Source organism: Meles meles, chromosome 2 (genome assembly GCF_922984935.1).
Source record: "Meles meles chromosome 2, mMelMel3.1 paternal haplotype, whole genome shotgun sequence".
In the NCBI taxonomy this organism is placed as follows: domain Eukaryota; kingdom Metazoa; phylum Chordata; class Mammalia; order Carnivora; family Mustelidae; genus Meles; species Meles meles.
Genome location: NC_060067.1, coordinates 196,099,203 through 196,126,129, shown reverse-complemented (window position 1 = coordinate 196,126,129; position 26,927 = coordinate 196,099,203). Strand labels below are relative to the sequence as shown.

The window sequence follows — 26,927 nt, the reverse complement described above, 5'->3', positions numbered from 1 at the left end:
GGAAACAAGTGTGTGTTTTTTTTAAGATCTTATTTATTTTTTTGAGAGAGAGAGATTGTGAGCGAGAGCAGAAGCAGAAGGAACAGCAGAGGGAGAGGGAAAAGCAGGCTCCCCACCTAGCAGACAGCCCAATGCAGGATTTGAACCCAGGACCCTGGGATCATGACCTGAGCAGAAGGCAGATGCTTAACCATTGAGCCACCCAGGCGCCCCAAGTGTGATTTTTTTTTTTAAGATTTTTTATTTTATTCATTTGACAGAGAGAGAGATCACAAGTAGGCAGAGAGGCAGGCAGAGAGAGAGGAAGGGAAGCAGGCTCCCTGCGGAGCAGAGAGCCCGACGCGGGGCTCGATCCCAGGACCCTGAGATCATGACCTGAGCCGAAGGCAGCAGCTCAATCCACTGAGCCACCCAGGCGCCCCCCCAAGTGTGATTTTTAAGAACAGAAAACATATCATGAAACAAACGTAGGAATTGATCAGGTGTTTGCCCCCACTGAAACCTCAGCAGGATTCACATACCGCAGGCCCCGGAGTCCAAGCCTGAAGATGTGCCTTTACAAAGAAGGTTGGTGGTCAGGTGACTCAGAAGAGCACCACCCTTGGGAGGAGGACGGAGTCTCCCCTTGCAGGGAAGCTGGAGAAACGCAGTGTGGGAGCACCCGGGAGGGAAATCTGCATGGTCAGACAGGTCTTCCTGCACTTTCAGGCATTAAATGCAAACCTTTTCCCTCACCATTCTGTGCTTGAAAAACTGTCATCCCAGGACAGTGTTCAAGGTTAATTTCCAGCCCCTCAATTGCAAAGCAAGAAACGTTTTCATGTGCGATTTCCCCCCTGTGTAAAGTTTTCTTTTCTAAATTGCAATCTCCCTTGTTAAGGAAAGGGCAAAATGGAACACGGAGATGGCTCGTTGCCTAAAATACCAAGAGTAGCGACAAAAGGCCAAAGCTTTTTGGGGGTCACGGAAAAAGAATGCTCCAGAAGGCCGCAGAGAGACCGGTGAGAGTACATCCAACTTCCCAGGTGCCCGCAGCCACAAACGGGGAGGAACAGGCGAGGGAGAGCGTTTCCTGTCCGTTTTCTCGCCCCCATCAGCTGTTGACAACAATTTAGAGACTTGATTTATATGGGAAGCCCGGGAAGAAAATGATTCTTTCTCGAGGAATGGGAGAATAGAATGTATTTTCTTATGTTTGGTTCCATCGGTCAGAAGTTAAAGCTGTTGTAGTTATTAGTTACTGATTCAGGCGTTAGCCCTCGCAGTTCCTGGTGCAAGGTGTCAGTTCTAAGGCTGTCATGTAGACGGTAAAGCCCACACAGCGCACAGGATGATCGCCACACTGTACGCCTGAAAAGAATGTCACATCGTGGGGCGCCTGGGTGGCTCAGTGGGTTAAAGCCTCTGCCTTCGGCTCAGGTCATGATCTCAGGGTCCTGGGATCGAGCCCCACATCGGGCTCTCTGCTCCGCGGGGAGCCTGCTTCCTCCTCTCTCTCTGCCTGCCTCTCTGCCTAGTTGTGATTTCTCTCTGTCAAATAGATAAAATATTAAAAAAAAAAAAAAAAGAAAAAAGAATGTCACATCGTGCGTCACCTGGATGCAAAGTTTTAAAAAATTAAAAATTTCCTAAATTTTGTTTAAAAAAAGTTTTTATTTGAGAGAGAGAGAGAGAAAGAGAGAGAGTGGGAGAACACAGAGGGAGAGTGAGAGGGAGACAGTAGACTCCCCACGGAGCAGGGAGCCCCATGTGGGGCTTGATCCCAGGACCCAGGGAGCCGAAGGCATATGCTCTGATGGGTGCTTTTCATACTTTTCACGCTTTTTCGCCATGAGTATCTTTAAGAAACAAATTTTATACAGTATTGCACATACATACCCCAAACCAAAAACAATGGTCCCATGCACACAAAGACCCTTACGACATGTGATATGCACTGGTATTTTCTGTTGAATTCTGTTCTCTTCTATTCCACCAGGAAAATTTCTGTTGAAGACCCTCAGTGAGGGCACCTGGGTGGCTCAGTGGGTTAAGCCACTGCCTTTGGCTCAAGTCATGATCTCAGGGTCCTGGGGTCGAGCCCCACATTGGGTTCTCCACTCAGCAGGGAGCCTGCTTCCCCCTCTCTCTGCCTGCCTCTCTGTCTACTTGTGATCTCTCTGTCAAATAAATAAAACCTTAAAAAAAAAAAAAAAAGACCCTCAGTGAGGGGTGCCTGGGTGGCTTAGCCATGAAGCGGCTGACTTCGGCTCAGGTCATGATCCCACAGTCCTGGGATGGAGTCCCATATTGGGCTTCTTGTTCATCAGGGAGCCTGCTTCTCCCTCTCCCACTCCCTCTAGCTTGTGTTCCCTCTCTCTCTGCGTCAAATAAATAAAATCTTAGGAAAAAAAAAAAAGACCCTCAGTGAATTTCTTCACTAATGGATCCCCCACACAAAAAATCTTCAGATCATTGACCAATTCCTTACTATTTTGTCACATAATTGGAAACACTGAATTTAGAATCCCAGATTACCAGATAATCCCTACCAGATAATGCCTCTTGTTAAGTTTTTATTCTGCAGACTAACCAATGACAAAACAAATCTGTTATTACATAGCATGATTTCTAAATGTATTCTTTTTAAAGCGATCTCAGATTACTCTCTGGAAGACCCGCCACATCTTTGTCCTAATTGGTCTCTTCTGAAACAAGGTCTGGGAAGGCATGCGAGCAGTTATCAAGCAGAACTTCTGGAAAGCTCAAATCACCCACCCATTTCAGGTCGGCTGGGTGATTTGAAATCATGATTTCTTGTGAAGAAATAAAGCAGAAAGATTCCAAGGTTGAGGCGCCTGGGTGGCTCAGTCGGTTGAGCGTCTGCCTTCGGCTCAGGTCCTGATCCCAGGGTCTTAGGATGGAGTCCCACATGGGGCTCCCTGTTCAGTGGGGAGTCTGTTTCTCCCTCTGCTTCTCCAAGCTTGTGCTCATGCTCTCTCTCAAATAAATCAGTCCAAAAAAATATTTAAAAATTTTTTTTTAAGACTCTGGGTATCCCTTAGCTTCTTGCCAGCTCATGAAACAATTCTTTCTCAATCCAACATGCTGAATAGTTTCTAGTAGGAGGGTACACCTTACACCTTAAGTCTGTGCAAATTTGTAAAATCAACAATTCTCTACCAACTTGAAATAAAACACAGAGAAGCCACTGCATATAATTCTGCTTTTATTGCTCATTATTTATGCCATTCCATACAATTTTAGGTAGACAGACTCAGAGAAAATATACTGGGAGTGTTGAACAGACGGTGGTGATACAGATGAGAACGTTCCAGTGTTTTATGGAAGGTGGTCAGAGGCCCCGCTGCCACCATCACCCCCCACATTTGTACATTTCATATAAAAAACAGTAAAAATAGTTCATTGGCATTTAACTAGCATTATTCTTTGTCATCTTTGAACCACAGTAAGCCTGAACAACTTCAGAATCTTCAGAGCAAAACACGATTTGTTCCATGAGCATATCTGTAGTTTATTTCTTTAAAAACAAGCAAACAAATCAACACAACAAAAACCACGTACACAACCCCAAAAACGAAAGTTGGCGTATTCCGGTGGTCTTGAATTGTAATGCTTCTATTAGTTCGAGATATAAAATGTGATTCAGCTTTTTGAAGACCAGATTACACTTCTTTACCATAATTGTATTCACTGTGTAATTCCAACCATTTAACTGAGCCTAATATTAGCCCAGTAAAAGCCACGCATACAATTTAAACTGCTCTAATGCTAAGGACATAGCTTTAGAAGTTCATTATTCTTTAAGAAGTCAGACCTGGAAAAAAAAAAAGACCCGAGCTTCACAGGTAACTGGATGGACCAACAGTCTACCCTTCTAGAAACAGCAGCAGTTCTCAGGGTTCTCCAGCCAGGGAGCAAATGCATTCACTGTAAGTCACACAACACATCAGTGACTTCCTGGTTACATGACACTAACAGTTACCCTACTCGTGATTAAAAAAAGGAATCAAGCTTGTACTATGATTCAGCATTTGAAACACTTCTACGTTTATTACTATGAAGACAGATGTTCAGCCTGAGAAATCCACGTGGCTACTTGAAAAGAAAAGACCTGAAAGGTGGTTTTACGTTAAACCACTTAGGAGACCTGCTACGAGAGAACCAAAAACACACAGTGCAGAAACAGGAATTTATTAAAACCACTGTCTCCCAACAATACAAAAATTAAATATTAAGGCATCTTTTACTCCCATCTTGGTATATGCAGCAAAGAGAAATGTTTTCAGTGGGAACCAGCGCTTCTACTCAAATGCTTCTGAATGTATTTGGCAGATTTATTGTATATTCCCCTATTCCGCATACGGCCGAAAACTCTCATGGTCAAACATCATGGCCCAAAGGAAGAGAAGAGTATGAACAGATACTCATTTACTAAAAAGAAAAGAAGCGGTTCACCCTTGAAAAATAAAAAGGAACTACAAAGAATACTATGTAATAAGTTCAAATATTAGTATTTAAATTTCTCTGGAGCAATTTATGCTTCAGTAATGAAGAGAAAGGAGAGATGAAGACTTTATTAAGACGAGAAGTCTATTAAAATGGATCCCGCCACCGAGCGACTGTTTACTCAGCATATTCTGACCCACTGGGATGAGAGTTTCAAAAGAGCTTCCTACTCCTTTAAAAAATAGCACATCCACTGGAATAAGATCATATAAATTCACACTGATTATTATTTCCCATTTTGTCCATTTACAAAGATCAACCATCTTCATAAAGTATACTAAACGGTAACATTTCACCTTTAATTAAGGCAAGTTTGTGAAAATAATTTAATACAACCAGATCTTTTCACGAACTTTCAGCCTGAAACATTTTTTTTTACATAAGAAACATACAAAAAAGTTGTTTTATAAAAAGCCACCTCAATACCAGAAAAGAGTCATAATGAAGGATTTTGAACCCAGTTTCCTTCTTAAAGGATGTTCTTCCCTTGTCTTCAATTCCAAGAACTATTCGTCTTCTTTAGAGCCGGTTTTGCTTAACTATAAAAAAGAGAAAAAAGACATCATCAACAAGATTAAGCTATCATGCTATTTAAATGCACTGTTTTCACTTACTATGACAAATAAATGTTTACAGTTGATAGAGCGACAGGCAACAAGGTTCATGTAACTTAACACCATCTACAGCGTTCAGAGTATTTAACTACTTACCAACTTTAGGCTCAGCTACCTTAACAAGGATTCTTTAAAAACACAACCTCGGGGCACCTGGGTAGCTCAGTGGGTAAAGCCTCTGCCTTCGGCTCAGGCCATGATTTCTGTCAGGGTCCTGGGATCGAGCCCCGCATCGGGCTCTCTGCTCAGCAGGGAGCCGGTTTCCCCCTCTCTCTCTGCCTGCCTCCCTGCCTACTTGTGATCTCTGTCTGTCAAATAAATAAATAAAATCTTAACAACAACAAAAAAACCAAAACAATAAAAACCATAACCTCAATAGGACAAGGAGGGTAAAAAATCCCTCGAAGCTTTCCAAGAAATAATTTGGAACCAAGAATACACAGAAGGTGCCATTTACAAAATGAATGACATTCTTCTATTATTTTCACAAATAAAGTCTTCAAAAATTTTAAAAATCGTGGTTAAAAAAACCCACATAAATTAAATAGTTTTAAAAATGCGATAAAAATCTTAAATTGCAAGTCTTTTCTGATAAAAATCTACACAATTTAGCAAATGGGGCAAGGGGAGTTCCCAAAGAATACACAGACAATTCTGACCAGAATAAAGACTGAGCCACCAAGAAAGCCCCACTGAACCCAAGCCCTGAGAACCCCAGAGAATGTGGGAAGCTGTGAAAAGTAGAAACTGCTAAGTTTCTAGCAGTTCTAACATTCTGGCCTCAGCTCCTCTTTCCACTTTGAGGATCTTAAAGAACTTTCTTTTAAGTGTATGTTATACCTGCAGTGCTTGAAATTAAAACTGAAGAATTTAATTCATGTGAAAATAAAAATAACAGTAAACCCATTCTGTAATCACCGAACAACATTTCTTAAATGAAAAGCTGTGTTTTCTAAAACAAACGAATAGGACTTAATGCAAAGAACAGTACTGTTTTACATTTCTGCAAACTTCTTTATTACTGAGCTCAACAGGAGGCCGCTGGGTTTTCACAAATCTGCTTCCACAGTAAGGCAGGTATAACAGGAAACAGCAAACACACACGCAGTACCAGTACTAAGAACAAACTGAGTTAATATAAAAATGCACATACTTAGATTCTAACCCTACTCATTAACTTAGAAAATTCTGGAAAACACAATATAAAAGCACACATTCCATTAATGCTCTAAGAGAAGAGTATTAGTGATGGCGTCATCACTTTTCATGGGGCCTCTGGCAAACACCACAATCCACTTGTGAGAAGGAGGGAAAAAAGGCCCACAATATCTTCACGTTGTGATGTAAATAGTTTTGACCTTGTTGACACGCAGAGGGCCCCAGGACCTCCCAGGGAATCCCAAGATCACACTTGGAAACTACTAGTTTAGGGTAACAGACTCTGAGTCCAGACCACATCTACGTGGTAACTTCCCTCTCAAAAATATCTTCGTCTATTTCTCGAGATTACTGGATTATTTGAATCTTTATTTCATTTACATTTCTTGAAATTCTAATTGACACAGACAAAGGCTCTGCGGAAAACAAACGAGAAAATTTCGGGGGCTAGGGAAGGAGGAGCACTAACAACTGTGCATTAATCCGAATATTGTTGAGTCCAATTTCTGCTGCGGGCTACTTCGTGGAAAGGATGCACGTTCATTCTGAAGTTTGAAGCATTTTTTTTTTTAAGATTTTATTTATTTATTTGAAAGAGAACAACACGTCAAGAGAGGGAACAGAAGCAGGGAGAGTGGGAGAGGGAGAAGCGATCTTCCCGCCCAGCAGGGAGCCCCATACAGGGCTCCATCCCAGGACGCTGGGATCAGGACCTGAGCAGAAGGCAGAGGCTTAAGGACTGAGCCCCGCAGGCGCCCCTGAAGCCTGAAGCATTTTAAGGAGTGAAACGACTGACTTAGCTGGTGAGGTAAATACAAGCACACCTGGGACAACATGAAGTGTCCATCAGGCATCCGTGGAGGCCGGGCCTGGGTAAATGAGAGACTGCGGGAGAAGCCGCACCCACACAGACATCTTGTGTGTGCTCGGCCCCTTGCCCAGGAGGCGGACCAGAAATACTGCTTCTTTATACCGACCGCAGCTCACCCCACCCTATTCCCAGGTAATATTTTTGTACTAGACACAAAGATTATTTTAAGCAGTTTCTAGAGCAAAGGTACCCCATAACCGTAACAGCTGACTTTCAAATGAACTCTGAGACTATACTGCTTACAAGTTGCCCATATTTCTAGGTCCCCACTAAAATCCGAATCTTTAACTACCCTTGGATCGCATCTTCTCACAGCAGCAGTGGCACTAGTTGGCGTGCAAAACTCATCTCATGAAGTCCTACAAAGAGGATTAACTGAACATCACTTTAATATACTGAAAGTTACAAATAAGAAAAATACCAAGAGAAGGCGGCAAAAAAAACTTTAATGTGAAAGAGAAACAATTTTAAATAGGAAAACCAGAAAATCCTTCTTGACGATGACCTTCTTGACGATGAGGGGAAGCTCCATCTAGAGTTTGCCCTTAAAAAAAAACCAAAAATGAATTTCTACTAAGAAATCAAAGCATTTCTTTTGATGCCTTGTTTCTTGTTTCCACACTACCGTCAATCCACAATCAGAGTTAGGCGTGTTCATTCTTCACATGTACTTACATAAACAGTCAGACTTTATGGTACTTATAGCTTAGTTCTACAGATTTTTCCATTATTCAGAAAAAGAAAATCGAGGGGCGCCTGGGTGGCTCAGCGGGTTAAGCGTCTGCCTTCGGCTCAGGTCATGATCCCAGGGTCCTGGGATCGAGCTCCACATCGGGTTCTCTGCTCAGCAGGGAGCCTGCTCCTCCCTCCACTGCCTGCCTCTCTGCCTACTTGTGATCTCTGTCTGTCAAATAAATAAATAAAATCTTTTCAAAAATAAATAAAAAGAAAATCTAAAACTGAAGGTGTAGGAAAGAAAAGAACATGAAAGATATTTCAAAAATACTTACATGCTGAAGCAAAAAAGGAAACAGCCATCCCAGTAAAATTCAAACGTTGAGGGGGGGAGAAAAGAATGGAAGATATAAGTTTCAATATTTGATGGTAGACCGATAACAATGTTTCGAAGCCCAGAATCTAAGTATTATATACCTTTACCACATCGACCCAGTTCCATCCTCGAGGCAGTTCTCCTTTGTGATCTACAGGACAAAAACAGTAACTTTATTTCTAAGACCAAGCAGTAATCTTTAAAGCAATGAATATTCTAACAGATAAGCTTTTATACACCATTCTACGCAACAAATAGACTAAAATTTTAAGTCACGTATTATTAAGCTGGAAAACTAGTTTATCATCACTGTGAACCGAAAGCACCATTCTCAGGATATGTGCAAAGTAATTTAGACATACTCCCTTCTCACATTTATCCCATTTCCGTTCAAGACAAAACCGTGATATTACGACAAAAACACGGAGGTGAGTTGGAAACGCCAGAAAGAGGAGCTAATCAACTTACTAGTTTCATGCACTTGTACAATTCTACCCTTTTATAAGGTCACGGCTGATTTAAGTGAGTTGTGTTACTTTACTCCTTCATGAGGGTTTTTAAACTCCGAAGCTAGGCTCAAGACAAGAGTCCTTATAAACCAATGTCTGGCCTCCAGACGAAGAGGAGGTCTAGTCAACTTATTTATGAACTTTTGTGGTCCGATAAAAAATTCATTATTTAACCTAACAGTGATTAATCTGACAGGTCTTTAATCTGTTGGGAGTGCTTGAAAATAAGCTGAAACTTTACATAAAAAATTCGCAGTTTACAATGCGATTTCGTTCTTGTAATAGAATATTTAAACTTAAAGAATAATTTAATAAATATGAGAGTTTTAGTATAAAAGGGCTTGATTTCCTTTATGCTTGATATTGCTCTATACATCTCATTTTATGAAATCATTAAAGTTTGCATTCAAAACCAACAGATTAATTTTATGCAAGAGAAACAGAAACTAACCTCCTGATTTCTCCAGGACAGAACCACTATTACTGGACCTCAATCTTAGATGAGGTCCTCTATGCCAGTAAGAATCTTATCCCACTGTTTACTGGTCGTAAGGGGTGTGGGGGCAGATCACCAATTTTATTAAAGAAAACTTACCCACGGTCCTATTAAAGTTTTATTTAGAATGCCAGTTCCAAGTCGCTAACTCCTATACCATAACTATAGAAAAATAATGCCTTTCAGGTGGGCATCACAAAAAGAGATGGAGGTGGGGAAACAACAATGAAAGGGAATAATCGTAGGTCATTATGTATGAAAGCGACAAGGTAATGAACTAATTGACAGAAATGTTACAGCATTAACAAAGAAATTAACCAACATCCTAGAAAAGAGATTGCAATGACTAACAATTCACTGCTTTGATTGTTCACGCTTTAAAGTTAGGTATCACGGAGCCCCAGATTTGTTATTTCACAAACCATTATGACTTCAAAACTGTGTTCTGAGGGCCAACAAAGGTTGCTATCTTTTTGTTCTGCCACACAGGGCGTTAAGCAAAACAAAAACAAAAGACCTACCATCACTTTATAAAAGGGCATTATTTTAAACTTCCTCACCAAAGTAAAAGAGTCAGTTCTTTTCAATAAAGGGCAACTTGTAACCTTATACCAAGAACACACACACACACAGGTACAGACAACAGAATACATGGACAAACTTGTGTATAAGTATATAAATATACACATTCCTTTAACTGGAAAAAAAGCTGACAGACCAATACCAATTTGCAAAAACAAAGAGATCAAATATTATTGGTGACAAGAGGTGGAATTTATAATTCTCTTCTAAAGGTCCACAAAACGACTCTGTTTTAGAACACAGGAATTCTATCCTTAAATCTTATCTGAATTATTTAAATAAATCAACAGACAAAAACAGTATGTTATTTATTGCGCTAAGACCTAATGGTATAGCAGACTCCATTTCAAACGAAAGCTATAGTTCAAAACATTTTTAGTAATGCACAGATCTGCCAGAGAGGTAAACAAACAGAAAAGCTGCAGACATGTCCGAAACAGTACAAGGTAGGACACACTTTCATACACCATTCTGTTTCTCACCCTCGAGACTCATTTAGAGTTATTCTGCCACTCACTCACCTTCTCCTCAAACGGTGATCTCTTGTGGTGAAGTAGTGGTAAATATGTTCAGCAGACATCTGTGACCTAAGACAGTGTCTGATCCAAGTGTGCCAAGAATGAAGAGCAGAGAACTACTCCTCGAAATCGAAATATACTTATTAAGCGCTCACATCACACTAAAAAGCAACCCATTTCGGCGTGTTATTAGAAAAAAAATAAAATAAACACAAACCTGTTTTATCTGCCAGCTTACGTTTCTGGGCTTTTGAAAGCTGTTCTTTTTTCTCTTTTTTCTTACTTGATGGCGCTGTATTAGGAGTTTCAACGGAGATGATACTGCTTATGGGTATCTAGAAAAAAACAAATAATTCCTGTACTAATGACTTAAAACTTACTGAATTAGATCTGTGAAGTAAAATAATCCTGCATTATAATACCCATTTATTAGATCAGGTGCCATTCGTACATTGCTCATTCTTCTAAACGTCCCATCGAGGGACTTACATGATGTTAGTTCCATTGTTATAACCAAGCCTCTGAGAAATAAGACCCGATACCAGCATTATGTTGAAGCTCTGAAGTTCTAAGGTAATTTTACAATTCAGTTCATTTGCTTTATTTGGAAATTTAAGTATGCCTTTAGAAAAATCCCATGTGCCTACCTAGAAAACCCTGATTCCCTGAAGAAATGAAGAAAATCTTCATGAATGAAGAAAAATATTTTGGGGTTGCCTGGGTGGCTCAGTTGGTTCAATGTGTGACCACTGATTTTGGCTCAGGTCACGATCTCAGGGTGTGAGATCGAGCCCTGCCTGGGGCTTGGTGCTTACAGCAGAGTCTGCTTGAGATTATCTCTCCCCTCCCCTCTGCTCCTCCCCACCCAATAAATAAATAAAATCTTGAAAAAAAAGAAAAAGAAAAATATCCTAATTTGGATTCACGTAATCAGAGTGTGATAGGCAAAATTTAAAACTCTTACTAGGTGTCAAGCATCGCTGTAAATGTACACACTCGTTTGACCCTTACTAGACTCTTACGAGGCAGAAGCTACCATAATCCCCGTTGGACAGAAGAAGAAACTGAGCACAGTGAAGGTAAGACAGTGGCCCCAGCCCTGACCAAAACGCAGTCTCACGGTCAGTGGTGCAGCGAGGAGCAATGAGGGTTTTCAGGGCCGCCTGATGAGGCCTGCAGTCCCCCGGCTCTGCTACCACTTTCTCCGGCTCGAGAGCTGCCTTCAGGGCTCTTCTGTGGCGTCAGGAATGCGGCAGCCAGAGCTGCTCACGTAGAAGACCCAGAGCCTGCGCCGTCAGGAAGCCGCTGGCCTGCTTCCCAGAACTCAACGGGCTCGGGCCTTGGAAAGTCTCTCGGCACAGTACTGGGTGCAAAGGGGTCTAAAAAGAGATGCCTGCGACATAAAAGGCGATGATTTCCTAAAATCCTTCTAGAAATAAAAGAACTGCTTTCCTATTTATGAAGTCTCTTGAAGCTTGCACCATGTTCAGAGCGAACTGGGTTAGGGGCAGCTAAAGGAGGCTCCTGAAGAGAGCAATTTCCAATGTATTTGGGCACCACGTAAGAAATCCTCCATTTGAGCTTTATGGAGACGTCAAATGTGGTTAACACATTTAAACACATATTTGGTTCAACAGCACCTCAGCTGTGGTGGGCACGGGAAGTATTCTAGTCTCACAGGAAGGGTAAGAGCTATAGGACATGATTTCATTTTTAAATAGGCACTGAGAAACCTTAAGTTCACTATTCTTATTTAACTCAGGTGTAACTCATTTTATTTATTTCTTTATTTTTAAAGATTTTATTTATTTATTTGAGAGAGTGAGGGAAAGCATGAGCTGGGGAGAGGCAGAGGGAGAGGTCGCTGAGCAGGCAACCCCATGCGGGGCTCGATCCCAGGACTCTGGGATCAAGACCAAAACCGAAAGGAGACGCTTAACCGACTAAGACACCCAGGGGTCCCTAACACATTTTCCGTCTAACACAAAATCTCCTTTCAATTAAAAGAAAAAATATACTAACTAGTAAAGACGAATTAGTAGGGGAGTGAAGCCAAAACGAAGCCCAAGCTCACCGTGGAATTCCCGGGCTGGTGATTCTCCATGAACTGGTCTTTATTGTCCTTGGCATATTCAAACAACGTGTAGGTCATGGCGGTCCCGAGATTGACCTCCACGGCTTCCTGTAACTTGGCTAATATGCTCTGCTTTACAGCTGACGATCTATGATGCACAAGAAATACATTGCTGAGAGAAAAGGAAGTGACAGTGTTACAAAAAAACAATGAAAACGGAACACTACTTACATGGTGTTGTTAAAAAAAGCGTTCATAGATATAATTGGAGGTGTTTGGGGATATGTTTCTGTCCAGGAAATCTCTATCAAGAAGGCTTTGGGATCACCATTTTCACCTATCTGAAGAAAAGGGAAATCTTAGGCTTGTAGAAAGTGACACAAAGACAGAATACTTATTTAATTATGACTTTGAAAATGATGAATTACTGCCGATGCTCACAATCAGATCAGAAACATTGTATTCTGGAAAGTTCAGGGGTACTGTCACTTGCCCTTTACTCTCTGACCCCTAACTTTTATTCCCTTCCCCTCAGCCTCAATCACAAGACACACCAATATAAGGTGAGGCTTAGAAATTACGTCAAATAATCTTAGGGGCCTGTTGATATATATCTGTGTAAGTTGATGACATCATCGGTTTATGCTTGTGTTTCAAATACAGAGATAATGAAAAAGTGATAAAAGTTACTTGCTCTATGCAGTCTACTAAGTCCTTACTCAAGGTGTGTGTAGAAGGGGGGGGGGTGGCCTGTGCCTCCTACAGTGCTAGGTACAGAAGATACAGAAATAGAGATAAGACCATTCCTGTCTTCAAGAGGAGCAGACATTTAGGAAACTCATGAGACCACAGCATGATTAGAAGTTTAAAAGACACAGAACAAAGTATGAAGAAATGGGGAATGGCCAATTCTGCTTTGAAGTCAAGGGAGAGCTAGGAGAGGAGGCCCAAATACGTCACAGAGGAGCCTGAGTTAGGCATTAAAGAAGAAGTAGGTTGGATGAGGGACGTGAGGTGAGGGGAAGAGCAAATGATGTGCCCACGGGCACAGTATTAAAAAATGCAGGGAAATGGTCCACAGACCACTGGGTCTAACGGACGGTCGTGGCGGGGAAAGTCTGGAGAGGCAGCATCAACCAAACAGAAGGGCCTCAAGTGTCAAGCTGAGGAATTTAATCCCTATTCTATAGTAGGAGAAACCCATGCGGAAACCCTTCTCGACGAAGGAATGGGGTAACTAATGTTTCAGAGAGCTACCTGGTCGTCTGCAGGACTACTGGTGGGGTGTGGAGGGAAGCTTCAGACCAAACTGAAAGGGGAGAATGGTCTAGGAGGTTATCGAACCAGTCTGCTCAACAGGAACTGAGGGGGCCTGACCAGGACCCAGCCAGACCTGTACCCTTGTCCTCTGGCTCTCAACACATACAAGGTTTCCAAACTTCATGTTTTATTTTATTTTTTTTTTAATTTTTTTTTTCCATTTCAAACTTCATGTTTTATTCCCGAGATCCATCCTGTGGTCACAGCGGAGAATCCATCCTGTAGGACACACACATGTCCTACTACGTTCCGTATACTGTGCTCAACAAGTGACCACGCTTCTTAATACAGATATTTAGGGAAGTGTGGGGCAGTGCTCAATCTCCCATTTGCTAAAGGGAAAGTGGCAGTGCTTGGGGACCTCTGGGGAGGCAGCTGGATTCATATGGAAGGGCCTAGGACTTGACCCTAGTGTTAACCTTGGCCATTAAGCTTTTTTGTTGTTTTATCCACGGAGTGGTGTAAGGACTGTTGAGCTTGAGAGGAGCCAAGCAGACGGGAGAGTCTCTAAAGAAAGTAATGATAAAGGGGGCGCCTGGGTGGCTCAGTGGGTTAAAGCCTCTGCCTTCGGCTCAGGTCATGATCCCAGGGTCCTGGGATCGAGCCCCGCATCGGGCTCTCTGCTCCGCATGGAGCCTGCTTCCTCTTCACTCTGTGCCTGCCTCTCTGCCTAGCTGTGATTTCTGTCAAATAAATAAAATATTAAAAAAAAAAAAACTATTAAAGAATTTATCTTCTGTAACAGTCTGTAATAATGACACATAAGAATCCCTTATCATGGGACGCCTGGGTGGCTCAGTTGGTTAGACGACTGCCTTCGGCTCCGGTCATGATCCCGGAGTTCCTGGATCGAGTCCCGCATTGGGCTCCCAGCTCCATGGGGAGTCTGCTTCTCCCTCTGACCTTCTCCTCACTCATGCTCTCTCTCACTGTCTCTCTCAAATAAATAAATAAAAAATCTTAAAAAAGAAAAAAGAATCCCTTATCATATAATTTATTGGAAATGATGATGTGAATAACTGTAAGTCTTAGACCAAAAAGCTTTCTCATACCACTACTGCTTATAATCATCTGGAGAGCTGGTTTCTGTTATTTACGTACAAAACAAGATACTGGTGCTGTTTCATGTTGAGAACAGTTCTGGGCAAACTCCCTTTTAAAGAATATGTAAAAAATATTCACACATATTGATGATATAGAATTAGGAAAGTATCAACTTTTCTTGACTATATCATAGGGTGGGGAAAATATAATACTAGACTTGGAATAGAGACCAGGATTTTAATTCTAGTATTTATCAGCATCAGCTGGGAAAGCTTGGGAAGTTATGACTGGGAGATATGATCTTTAAGGTTAGAAGGCAAGACCATGTAACTTCTAAGGTTTCTTCCATTTCTAACATTTGATCATTCTGTCACAATAAAAACAAGTTTCTCTTAGTTTTTAAAAAGTTTCTGAATTGTTTCCCAAAGTTAAAAATAATTGATGTCACGGTGATGAGCTTTCATTCAAATGCTTCAGAAAATCCAAAGAGGTAATTGATTTAAACCGTTAAATCTAAAAAATCAAAATCATTAAAAAAATAAAAGCACTTTCAGCAACCTTCAATCTTTTCTAGCAAAGTAGCAAGGGCTCCTAGTCATGTCATGTCTTACCCGATATTGAAAGGAAACTGGACTTAACTCCCGGAAACTTTCGTCTCCTTCATAAATGGATCGCAGGGCTTCCAGTTCCATCTGGAAAAAAAATAAATGTATCAAATGAGTTTTGTTTCGTGGTATAAATGGATTAGAAATAGAGGGTGTTTAGTTTCTGATTCAAGCCCACTCAACTATGTAAAATTTAGTTACTTTTATGGCCTTTGATGTTTATAATAAATGTATATAATATATGTGCAAGTAGTAACACAATGTGAATACTAATACTTCCTTCAAAGCTATGGGCAGGCACTCCTGAGCATTTCATAGTGCATTGTCTCACTCTTTCTCACTTCAATCCTGTGAAGAATATCTTATCTTCTCCTTTCTATCCGGGAGGAAAATAAGTCAGTTTAAAGTAGCTTAGATCATGTGTCCTAGGCTAGGGTAGAAAGAGTGTTACACTTGGAAATGGGAAATACAAAACACAGTATTTCCCCACTATTTACATGTATTATTTATTTGAAATCCTTCCCGCAGAATGATATGAAACTTGAAAAAAACACTTGCAGATCACAAAAAGAACTTAAAAAAAAAATGATGGTTAGAAAAAGGTTTGACGAGAATTTGCCCAAGATGGGAAAAAAGGGACTTCAAGAGAAAAGGTAACTAATAATCCTTGCCTGGAAGTATTTCTTAGAACACTGTAGCCTGACAAATGAGAAGACTCAAAGACCGTTGTGATTACCGAGGAGCACCTGAAGAAGAGAAGCAGAGAAAGACAGTACTTTGGTACATCCTTTAGTTTTCAAAAAGATGCACACTGTGAATGCTACAAACTAAAGGGAGACAAAATTTTAGAATAGATTATTAAAGAAATAATTTGTGGGGGCCGAGGAGAATAAAGAGTAGCAGTCCCTAAGCCTTGGAAAGCATATGAAAAACAAGATAAATGTAAACAAAAATGTTAGAGAGGATAACTTGATTGGTACATCGAGGAAAGGCACAAAACCCAGGTCTACCTGGGTTTCTCTTGCTACCTTCACGTGAAAAAAATTCAGGAGTTCAACTGGATTCAAGAACCAAGATGAGATTAGAAAGAGTCAACTTAAACTCAAAATATTGGGCTACTCTTCCTACCCTTAATCCTCTCCTGTATTTTAACTAATGAGCAGGACAGAAACAAAAGTTGAATGCAAGCTTATGAAACTGATGAATGACAATTTGATGGAATAGTGAATCATGCTGGCAGCTGAATAAGAATTCAAAGTGTCCTAGAAAAACCATCTAACAAGATGAAATTTTATAGGGTAAGTGGAAGAACGTGTCTTTCGATACCTAAACACAGTAGAGGACGAAAGACAAATTGTTTTGCACAGAACACTTAAAGGGCTGTAATTGACAGGAACTAACTAGAAAACGGTGATGCCACAATTTTAAAACAGGACATAAATAAATTTATAATCCGTCCACAAATACACAATTCCAAGACAACAAAAAGAACGGACATATGGAGAAAAACCGAAAAGGAATCATTTAGTATGAGCAGAGGGCATCTGAAAAAACGGGGCAGGAAACAGATTTCAAAGCTCTGAAAATCAATCGTGCGGAAGAATGGAATTCTGTTGTTAAAATGGACATCCCTCGGTGCCTGGGTGGCTCAGTGGGTTGAAGCCTCTGCCTTCGGCTCAGGTCATGATCCCAGGGTCCTGGGATCAGGCCCCGCATCAGGCTCTCTGCTCACTGGGGAGCCTGCTTCCCTTCCTCTATCTCTGCCTACTTGTGATCTCCCTCTTAAAAAAAAAAAAAGAAAAGAAAAAAAAGAGAAAAATGGACATCCCTGGGGGGCACCTGGGTGGCTTGTGGGTTAAAGCCTCTGCCTTCGGCTCAGGTCATGATCTCAGGGTCCTGGGATCAAGCCCCAAATCGGCTCTCTGCTCAGCGGGGAGCCTGCTTCCCTTCCTCTCTCTGCCTACTTGTGATCTCTGTCAAATAAATAAAATCTTAAAAAAAAAAAAAAAAAAAAAAAAAAGGACATCCCTGGGCCCCCGAGGAATTTCAATCCAGTAAATCTGAGGTACAGTATGGCACCTGTTTTTCTAACAACCACCTGGATGAGTCTAAGGCAGTGTTCCGTGGCCCAAACTTTGAGAAACATGACATGATACACTCCATGCGCCTGGACTTAGAAACTCACCTGGCAAGAACAGTTTAGAAGTAGGATTTCAGGTATCAACCAGCTTGTTAGCCTTTGGGTCCTTTCAGCCTAACCTCCATTCCAGGAATTCTATCACATCTATCTTGTAAAAGTGCTAACTTTGTACAAACATATTCTAAATGGAGAGTGAATTACTTAGCTAGGAGACTCATATTCTAGTTCTGATTCTACCCCCATGCTCACGGGGCAGCTGGGGGGGGGGGTATCCACTTTACCTTTGCAAACTCTTCCCCTCATCTGGACGCATTACACCATTCGGTGGCTCCCCTAGAGATGGCCTGTATCATTCCCCGATCACATGATTGATTCAATGTCAAAGCGGCATTTCACGAGAAAATCGCTGAGCATAAACTATACGAGTCAGGCGGTACGTGTACGCTCCAAACAGCCTTCAGTCCCACCAGACAACTACCAGATGGATAACTGATTCCACCAAACAAAAAGGCCAGAAATCGGTGACACTTAGTGTCATGATTTTCCGCCACTGGAAATTTAACTAACTGAGCTCAGTCTCTCCCTACCAGCCAGTAGATTTAAAAAATTTTAAGGTGATCAGATTCCGAGCAGCTGAACTCCGTACAGGAGCGCTGAACAGGAACACCGGGGATTGAAGGCGAAGCAAGAACACTGGGTCGCCTTCCAAGGACACTCATCCTTGCTATGAAGGTGGCGCGGGGCCATCCCCGGGCTTGCAAAACTGAAAACTCCAGGGAGGAGCGGAGGCAGAGACGGACCTCCCCGTGGCCGCGTGCCTGGCCTCTCCTCGCAGGGCACCCGGAAACTTGGGGCGCCCCAGCCAGGCTCTGTCCGCTCTAGGAGCGAAGGCACGTGCGGGCCGCTCGTCCCGGCGCCCGGTCCCAGCCCGGCCTCGGGGGCTCAGCCGCCTCCCTTGGAGCCGAGGCGCCGCGGTGGCGCGGGGAAAGGGGCGTCCGGCCAGGGGGACTCACCTCCTGGTCCTCGTTGGCACTCATCGCGCCGGCTGCGGGACGCCCCCCGGGAGGGCGTCTGCGACCACGAGAAAGCGAGAGCCGCGGCCCCGCACCCGGGGCGTCCCCCTTCCGAGCCCTGGGCTGCGGGAGGCACACCCCTGGCACCGCAGACAAGAGTCACGCGCGCCCCCGGCCTTCCCGCAGCTCGAAGCCGCCCGCGGGGGGTGTGTGGGCGGGGAGCCCGAGGCCGCGGAGGGTGGGGCGCTGGGGCAGCCGGGGAGACGCTGCGGGGCGGTGCCGCAGAGGCTCCGCCTTCTCCTCCTTCCTGCTCCTCTATTGGCTCTTTCTCTCCCCACCCCTATTTCCTACCCCCGTAGGAGACGGGCGTCTTCCTACGTTTTGTGGAGCGGCGTTAAGTTTCGGGACAGCGGTTGGTGCAGATCGCTGTCACTCAGGTGCAGAAAGTGCTTCCTGTGCCGGTGCGGGCGGGTACGGGGAAGTCTCGCTGGCGGGCACGGGCTCCGGGGCGGTAGCGGTGGGGACGGGCCCTGGCGTTTTGCAGGCTACCCTGCCTGCTTCCCTTCGTCTTCCCCCGGCTTGCGGCGACCGGCCACAGCTGCAGCGGGCCCGGGGCGTGCGGCCTGGGTGAGTCCGGCCCCGAAGACCCGCGGGGGCAGGCGAGACCGCCGAGACAATGCCGGTTTGGGGCGGCCCTGCGTTTTCCTTTGGCGTCTGCGGGGGCCGTCCTGGCATTTCTCTTCCAGCCCCTAAAGAAAAGACGCACCTATATCTAGGGCCTTCGGGTTTATAGGGAAAGAGAGCGTCTGCCTGGAGGGCTTCGGCGTTATTTCTCCCTTCCCTCCGTGGATTCCCAGGGCGGAATGCTGAGACCCCGGGGATGGTATCTTTCTAAGTAAGGTGGTTGCTTCACGTTCTCAACATCTCCCAGTCCCCCACCCCGCTCCAACCCGGCCCCAAATTGTCATTCCTCTTAGAGTCGTCTTGTAGCCCTCGCTGGCCTTGTGTACTACACTCTGAACCTCCCTTAATTAAAAAATAGTGACCACATTGCCTTTTTTTTTTTTTACCTGCCACTTTATTAGGTCGCCTTTCTTTGCTGTATGTCATCTTTTCCAAGAACCTTCCTTACTATTTTGCACGCCAACTTCCAGATTCCTTGCTCTCGCGTGACACGGCCTCCCACCCAGTGTGTTCATTCACGACTTTTGCACCTCTGCAAAAGTCAGACTTTGTTAGTTGCTTCATTGGCTTCTTCTAGGAGAGCTGGGAATGTCTAGAGACAGTCCTTAAAGAGCCACGCAACCTCTGCACCTGTCCTTTGCCAATGTTTTTCCCATTCCCATCCCTTTGCTGTGGAATAAGCAGTACCGTCTCAAGTGCCAAAAGTTTTTAAATAGTATGTGACAAGAATTTCTGATACGGTTTCCGTACAGTAATTTTTGGGGTCAGAATTACAGTAATTTAAGATGGACTGCCCATTATGATAGCCAGTAGCCATATGTGGCTATTGAGCATGTGAAATTGGCTAGCCTGAATTGACATGTGCTGGGAGTGTACAGGACACATCAGATAATGAAGACTTGGTACAGAAAAATGAAGTATCTCATTAATAATTTACATTAATGTGGAAGTGTTAATATTTTAGGCATATTGGTTAAATAGAATATTATTAAAATTAATGCCACCTTTTAAAAATATTTTAATATGACTAGAAAATTTCAAATTATTTATGTGGCTCACAGTAATATTTCTTTTGGATAGCACTGTGATTTAGAGCTTTGTAAGTCGTTTCTAGGTCTCCTTATTTCCACTCCCATTTTCAAAGACCACAGCTAATTCTCCTGAGCCTCTGGTGGTTTTAAATGAAGAAATGGACTTTAGGGCTCTAATCTAGATTCCCTGTTATAAAGCAAAGGCCCCTGTCTAATGTGTTTTGACCATCTCTTCTTAATTTTCACCCCCAAATTCCCTAGAACTAGAGTTTTCTTTCTCTGAACTTGTGAGCCTTTGCCCTCATAGTTTAATCCTGTCTGGAAAATATCTGCTTAAATGATTTTAAACCTTTTGTGTCTTGTAGAAATGTATCATTTCTGGTGACCTTTCCAAATCATTTATTCAATACCCATTATTCCTTCAGTACTTAAATGTAAGAAGCCTAGTGATCTTTTTAAAATTAACTTTTCAGTTAAAAATATTTGGTTATCAAGTAGTGGCACAGTGCTTTTCACTTTTCGCAAAAATTGAATTTGTGTTTTGTGTGATATACTGGTGAAGATCACCTTTGAAAAGGAACTCTTTTTTTTTTTTTTTTTTAAGATTTTATTTATTTGTTTGACACAGAGAGAGACAGCAAGAGAGGGAACACAAGCAGCAGGAGTGGGAGAGGGAGAAGCAGGCTTCCTGCTGAGCAGGGACCTGGACACAGGGCTAGATCCCAGGACTCCAGGATCATGACCTGAGCTGAAGGCAGATGCTTAACTTCTGAGCCACCCAGGTGCCCTGAAAAGGGACTCTTGATACATGATTTTAGGAATGAGGAATGGTCTTTAAAACATAATGGCAATTTTCTTTGGAACAAACACATTTTTATATAATTGCTTTTCTATAGTTAGTGTGTGGTAGGATTTATTATGGACTGATTCTCAGCTGAAGAACACAGTGGAAACATGTCCCTCCTAGACGTTTTCATTCATTGTTAGTTTTTCTCTTCTAGATTTTCATTTAAATAATACATTTCACATTAATTATGGAGAAATGAGAAAACATAGCTATTTAGATAACTAGCACATTTTAAAAAATGTTTTCTGGGAATTCAGAAATTAGATGTTAGCCATTATAGAGAAATTAGATAGTTGCATTTATTACATGTAAGTCAACGGTTATTTTTCTTTATGTCAAAAATGGGTCACGAGACCTATTTTAATTTGATCACCTCTCTGCGGACACTCGAAAAGACTCCATCTGTTGCCTTTTTGTAATGTTTTATAAATGGTGGAGGCAGGTAGCTTAGATATGGATATGGGCTTTTAAAACATTTTGAATGTATTTACATTTCTATTTCAGATTTTTCCTGACACCTTGAACATGAGCCCCACACAGTGGGACTTCCCTGTGGAATTATGTTGCCGGCCAATGGCTTTTGTTACCCTTACGGGCCTGGATGTAGTTTATAATGCTGTCCATCGAGCTGTCTGGGATGCTTTCTGTGCCAATCGGAGGGCTGATCGGGTACCGATTTCTTTCAAGGTGCTCCCAGGTGACCATGAGTATCCCAAATGTAGACCCAAGGTAATGCCATGATTGCATGGGGGCTTTTCCTTCTCTCCCTCTCTTCCTCTATACGTGAGGTATATGCCTTTTTTGTTCCTAACGTCTGTGTTGAAAATCCCTGAGTTTATCAAAGCCATGGTTGTAGTGATGCATTAAGAAAACCCAGGGCTTTTTCATGTATGTAATGCACTATAGTTAGGTTTAATGATAGCTATTTTTTTAACCCCAGAGAATAATTAGTCTATAATTACTAAGCTTTCTATCCTGGGTTTTCTTTTTCTTTCTTTCTTTCTTTCTTTTTTTTTTTTTTTTTGTATTTGCTTAAAACCCCTCCCAGTCTTTGTGAAGCCTTCTCTAAAAGGAAGGTCTCACATTCCCCATTTATCATTACCAGTATCATTGCTAGAATCTGCAGTCTTTGCAGTTTGGTTCAGTTTCACACACCTTTTGAGCAGTTACTTTGTGTTGGGTTCTAGGAACTATGCAATAGGCTGGTGATAGAAATTTAAATGAGAAATTTAAATAAGACCAGCTTTCTGTCCCTGGAGATTTCTACATAAACTAAAACAGTTTATTTAGTGAGGAGTATGGAAAGGTATTACATTCAAAACTGAATTTTAGGTTGAGCATCATACTAGAGACTCTAATTTACCTAGAAAAGTCAGAGAATGATGTTAAGAATAGCAGCTAATACATGGAAAGTGCTTACAAGGCCAGTTCACTTTTTCAAGAAAATCATGTATAATTGATTTGCTGTTTATCCTAATCTTTTTTTTTTAAGATTTTATTTATTTATTTGACAGAGAGAGAGATCACAAGTAGGCAGAGAGGCAAGTAGAGAGAGAGGAGGAAGCAGGCTCCCTCCTGAGCAGAGAGCCCGATGCAGGGCTGGATCCCAGGACCCTGGGATCATGACCTGAGTCAAAGGCAGAGGCTTTACTCACTGAGCCACCCAGGTGCCCTGTTTATCATAATCTTAAGAGTTGGTCTGAAAGTCAGTTAATAAGACCCATTGATCAAAATAAACCACCTGCTCTTTTTTATTTTTATTTTTAATAAACATTGCTCTGGAGCAATGTTTCTGACAGACTGGTCTTTGGACCAAGGATGTCAGCATCACTGGTAATGTTTATGAAAAATATAAGTGCGAGGCCTCCTTCGTGAAACTCTGGAAGGGTAGGGCCTGTGGATTTGGTGGCCGGTTGATCCTTTGCAGACCACACACGGTTTCCTATCCCCGACTGTCAAAGCTGTGTGCTTTCTCTGGCATTGTGCAGGGGACAGCACCCCAGCTCCTAGGTGTTTGTCCTTAGTGTGGAGTTTGTGCCCAGGAGGGCCAGTGCCTAGCACAGCTCTCCTCCTTTTGTCTTGGATCCATTCTCCCTCGCGGGAGCTTTTCATGTGCCCATTCCTCCTTGTTCTTCCCTGAGTCCCTAAGTTTTTTGTTTCCGATTCCTTCGCTGGATAATAAAGACACTTTATTGTCTTTCCTCCCTTGAAGAGGATGTTGGGGGTAGTCTGAGTTGGGGCCAGCACTCTGGAAGCAGTTTGAGGTTTCAGTGAGTTTCTTCAGGGCTAACGTTCACACCAATATCTCTGTCTCCGCCGATGTGGCACTTAGTGTGACCCCCGAGTGACTGCCGTCACGCTTCCGTATTTAAGAGTTGTCTTTCATTTTTCCCTCCATCCACAAGTAAAGTAAAATGCAACATGGCTTTGAAACAAATGAAGCCATGTTAGGCTTTAGATTGTATTTTATTTGAGCTGCTTTGGCAAGAACGGAAACTGGAATGAGGAATAGGATTGACCTGGAAAGAGGCTAATGACTTCCAGGATATTTGAGAGCCTTGACATTATTAGAAGTGCCCTGGCTTTGGTTATTCCTTCTTTCTTTTCTTTTTTTTTTTTTTTTTTAAGATTTTGTTTATTCATTTGAGAGAGAGACAGAGCACAAGCAGGGAGATAGGCAGAGGGACAGGGAGAAGCAGACTCCCTGCTGAGCAGGGAGCCTGATGCGGGGCTCTATCCCAGGACCCTGGGACCATGACCTGAGCCAAAAGCAGTCGCTTAACCCACTGAGCCACCCAGGCGCCCCAGTTATTCTTTCAGCAGAAACTAAAAGACCCACGGTTGCGATTCTACCTCCAATACTTGTTAGAGCCCATGTGATCTCTGTAGATCTCTGTAGACCTCAATAAATAAAATGTTAACAATGTATCACGTGTATGTGGAATGAGGGGAACACACCGGAAGTGCGTGCCGTTCAGGGACAGGTGGCTTCTGCCGTTGTTATCCAGTAAGTGTCTTCAGCTTTTGCCAATGCCCACAGAGAACTTCCTATGAATGGTACATTCCTAAGGGGATCCTAAAGACCGGCTGGATGAACAAACACCTGAACCTGGTGCCGGCCCTGGTGGTTGTGTTCTACGAGCTGGACTGGGATGAGCCCCAGTGGAAAGAAAAGCAGTCGGAGTGCGCCACCAGAGTGGAGATCGTCAGGTGCGTCTTCCCTGTGGATTGGACAGAGCGTGGGAGGTTTTACCATTTCCCAGCATCAGAGGGAGTGTGGGAGGTTTGTACCATTTCCCAGCGTTTACTCAGGGCAGCTGAGACTCAGCACTCACTTGCCGACCTCCAGGGACACTTGTTCGGTGCCTGACAGGTAGCTTAACATGAATGCTTAACTTCTGCAATGCGAAGGTGTGTGAAGAAATGTAGACGACACGTTGGTCTGAATTTCCAAATGCTTTTTTCTTGCATTTTACTATCTGGGGGGGAAGTATAGTAATTTGCTTTTTAGTTTCACAACATTTGTTCTATCCCCATTCCACGTTCAAAATAATTCTTTTGGATGACCAGTCTATAACGTATCAGCATCAAGAAATAGGTTACGTTATAACTTTTACGTGCAAGTATATAATAAACTTGGCTTTTAAAGCAGATTTTTGTCCGGATTAGAAGCTTGGTATGAGAGTAGACTTTTACAACGAAATCACTGTAGCGTAGAAGTTTCTTTGTATGCGGGGAAAGATTTCCTCTAATCTTGGAGGGTTTTAGTTGAAATTCATCTTTTTAAAATTGAATCATCAAGCTTGTATTTTATGTAAGTCTTTTTTTTCCTTTTAAAGATTTTATTCATCTGTTAGCACAAGCAGGGGTGGAGGGGCAGAGGGAGAGGGAGAAGCAGACTCCCCACTGAGCAGGGAGCCTGATGCGGGGCTCGATCACGAGATCCGGATATCATGACCTGAGCTGAAGGTAGATGCATAACTGACTCAGCCAGCCAGGTCCCCCTGTGTAAAGTCCTGAATATATTCTTTAAAAGTCAAAACAATTTAGTCATGTTTAATTAATTTTATTATTTTCCATTGCAGGCAGAGTTTACAAGGGAGAAACACAAAAGTTGCAGTGGTTCTGATTCAGAAGAAAACCCCTTTGCCCCCAGGTATCACAAGGTTGATTAATAATGAATGAATTGCTTTATACTTCCCATTCTTATTATTAGGAGGTATAGTTTTTGGTGTTAAAATCTATGCATTCAGTTATAGCAAAGATGGTGTGTTCACTTTAAAAAGTACTAGTAATGCATAAATAAATGCCTAGTATAAAAAATAAAATGCTAAAATTAAAATATTAAAAAATTTAATATTAAATATTAAAATATTCTGCTACCCCCCCCAGTTCCACTTAACTCACTGTGTAGGTGTACATCAGTTGACAAAACTGATTTTTTAAACAAATTTTTTTTTATGATTTTATTTATTTATTTGGCAGAGAGAGAGAGATCACAAGTAGGCAGAGAGGCAGGTGGCGTGGGGTGGGGGGAGCAGGCTCCCCACTGAGCAGAGAGCCTGATGTGGGGCTTGATCCCAGGACCCTGAGATCATGACCTGAGTCAAAGGCAGAGGCTTTAACCCACTGAGACACCCAGGCACCCCGACAAAACTGATTTTTTGAAAAGAATGTTATTCACTTGATTTTTAAAAAAAGAAAGTTATTTACTGCTCTGAGGTCAGTTTGAAATTATATTCCTACAGTGATTTTTTTTTCTTAATGTGCAATAGGACAAAGAAAAATGCTATAGGATTTCTGCTTTTTTATAAGAAAATGTCTTAGCTGCAGATGCTTATTTCTTCTGCATTCTAAGACTTTGAGAGGCCAAAATGTTTTCTGTTTCTCTTTTGAAACTTATGGCATCCCAGTTTTAGAAACCACTTTCATGAATTATTGCTTCCAGTTTTAGTTAAAGTTTTTGAAACAGTTATGTGGCCTATCTGTTGGTGTTACTTGGCCTATCTTGGCTTAGTGGAAAATTCCGCAGGGTTTTCCTAACAGATATGTATGGCGTGACTTCTGAGAACCGCCCCCCTCAAGAGCTCTCAGGAGGCCATCTGGCATGGCGAAAGGGGGTTTGGTCTTTCTTCTAATTATATTGTTTAGGGACCCATTCGTTTAGAAAAATACATGAATCATTTTCTTTCTCTCTTCATCTTTATGGGATCTGTCCATAGGAGAAGATGTCACCGCGTCCGAAAGAGCCGCAGCTTTATGTAACGCGTGTGAACTCTCGGGAAAATCTCTGTTTGTCCTACCCCACACTGATCACTTGGTGGGTTACATTATAAGGTAAATAAAAATCTCAAACTTTTTTAGATCTTGGATTATCAGAGGCACTGAAAAATGGGCTGCTTAGACTCATTTAATTAAAAAAATACATACTCCTGGGAAACAATTAGAAGGGTGTGGAGGCTCTGAAGTGAAAACGGCAGACCCCTTTCAGCTCCTAACCTTCTCCAGTCTCTTATTGGAACCACTATCAACTACTTACGTTTCTGTCCTAACATATCTTTCAGTGTAAAGATAGATGTAATCCTGCAACACATGCCAAACTGCCACCTACCATTACCTCATTGACCTAAATGTACACCTTTAACTTCAATTTTTAAAAAAAATTTACATGGTTTTCCATTGTATTTTTCAGTAAGCTCCATATGTCCCTTTATGACCTGTTTGTCTTTTTATATGATAGTGTCTTCATGTCTGCCCTCCATTGCTTCATTTTCGATATGTTGATGTATATATTTAAATAATTTTTAAGAAGTGTCTGAGGCCCACTGTATCTTAAATATCTTTATAAAGTCCTTGTATAT

The 26,927-nt window shown here is 42.3% G+C and overlaps 2 protein-coding genes across 3 annotated transcripts in view; one reads left to right on the top strand and one right to left on the bottom strand.

The window, feature by feature from the left end:
• Positions 1-3,191: 3,191 nt before the first annotated feature.
• On the bottom strand, positions 3,192-18,740 carry RWDD4 (RWD domain containing 4). Of its 2 annotated transcripts, none has more exons than XM_045998175.1 (8): positions 18,505-18,740; positions 15,358-15,438; positions 12,614-12,723; positions 12,383-12,530; positions 10,526-10,643; positions 8,305-8,354; positions 8,163-8,165; positions 3,192-5,048 (listed from the first exon to the last, which is right to left on the bottom strand). In XM_045998175.1, exons 1-8 carry the CDS (start codon positions 18,526-18,528, stop codon positions 5,016-5,018), a joined length of 567 nt encoding a protein of 188 aa, XP_045854131.1. In that variant the 5' UTR covers positions 18,529-18,740; the 3' UTR covers positions 3,192-5,015. The 2 variants fall into 2 exon arrangements, with proteins under 2 accessions (XP_045854131.1, XP_045854130.1); XM_045998174.1 differs by having other exon boundaries at positions 12,614-12,719; positions 18,505-18,702.
• Positions 18,741-18,986: 246 nt separating this feature from the next.
• Positions 18,987-26,927, top strand: part of TRAPPC11 (trafficking protein particle complex subunit 11) — a 47,291-nt gene continuing 39,350 nt past the window's right edge. Inside the window, exons 1-5 of the mRNA XM_045997559.1 lie at positions 18,987-19,131; positions 21,571-21,795; positions 24,107-24,276; positions 25,152-25,222; positions 26,289-26,403. Of these exons, the coding sequence (XP_045853515.1) occupies positions 21,592-21,795; positions 24,107-24,276; positions 25,152-25,222; positions 26,289-26,403 (560 nt within the window). The 5' untranslated portion in view covers positions 18,987-19,131; positions 21,571-21,591. The remainder of the gene's footprint in view (positions 19,132-21,570; positions 21,796-24,106; positions 24,277-25,151; positions 25,223-26,288; positions 26,404-26,927) is intronic.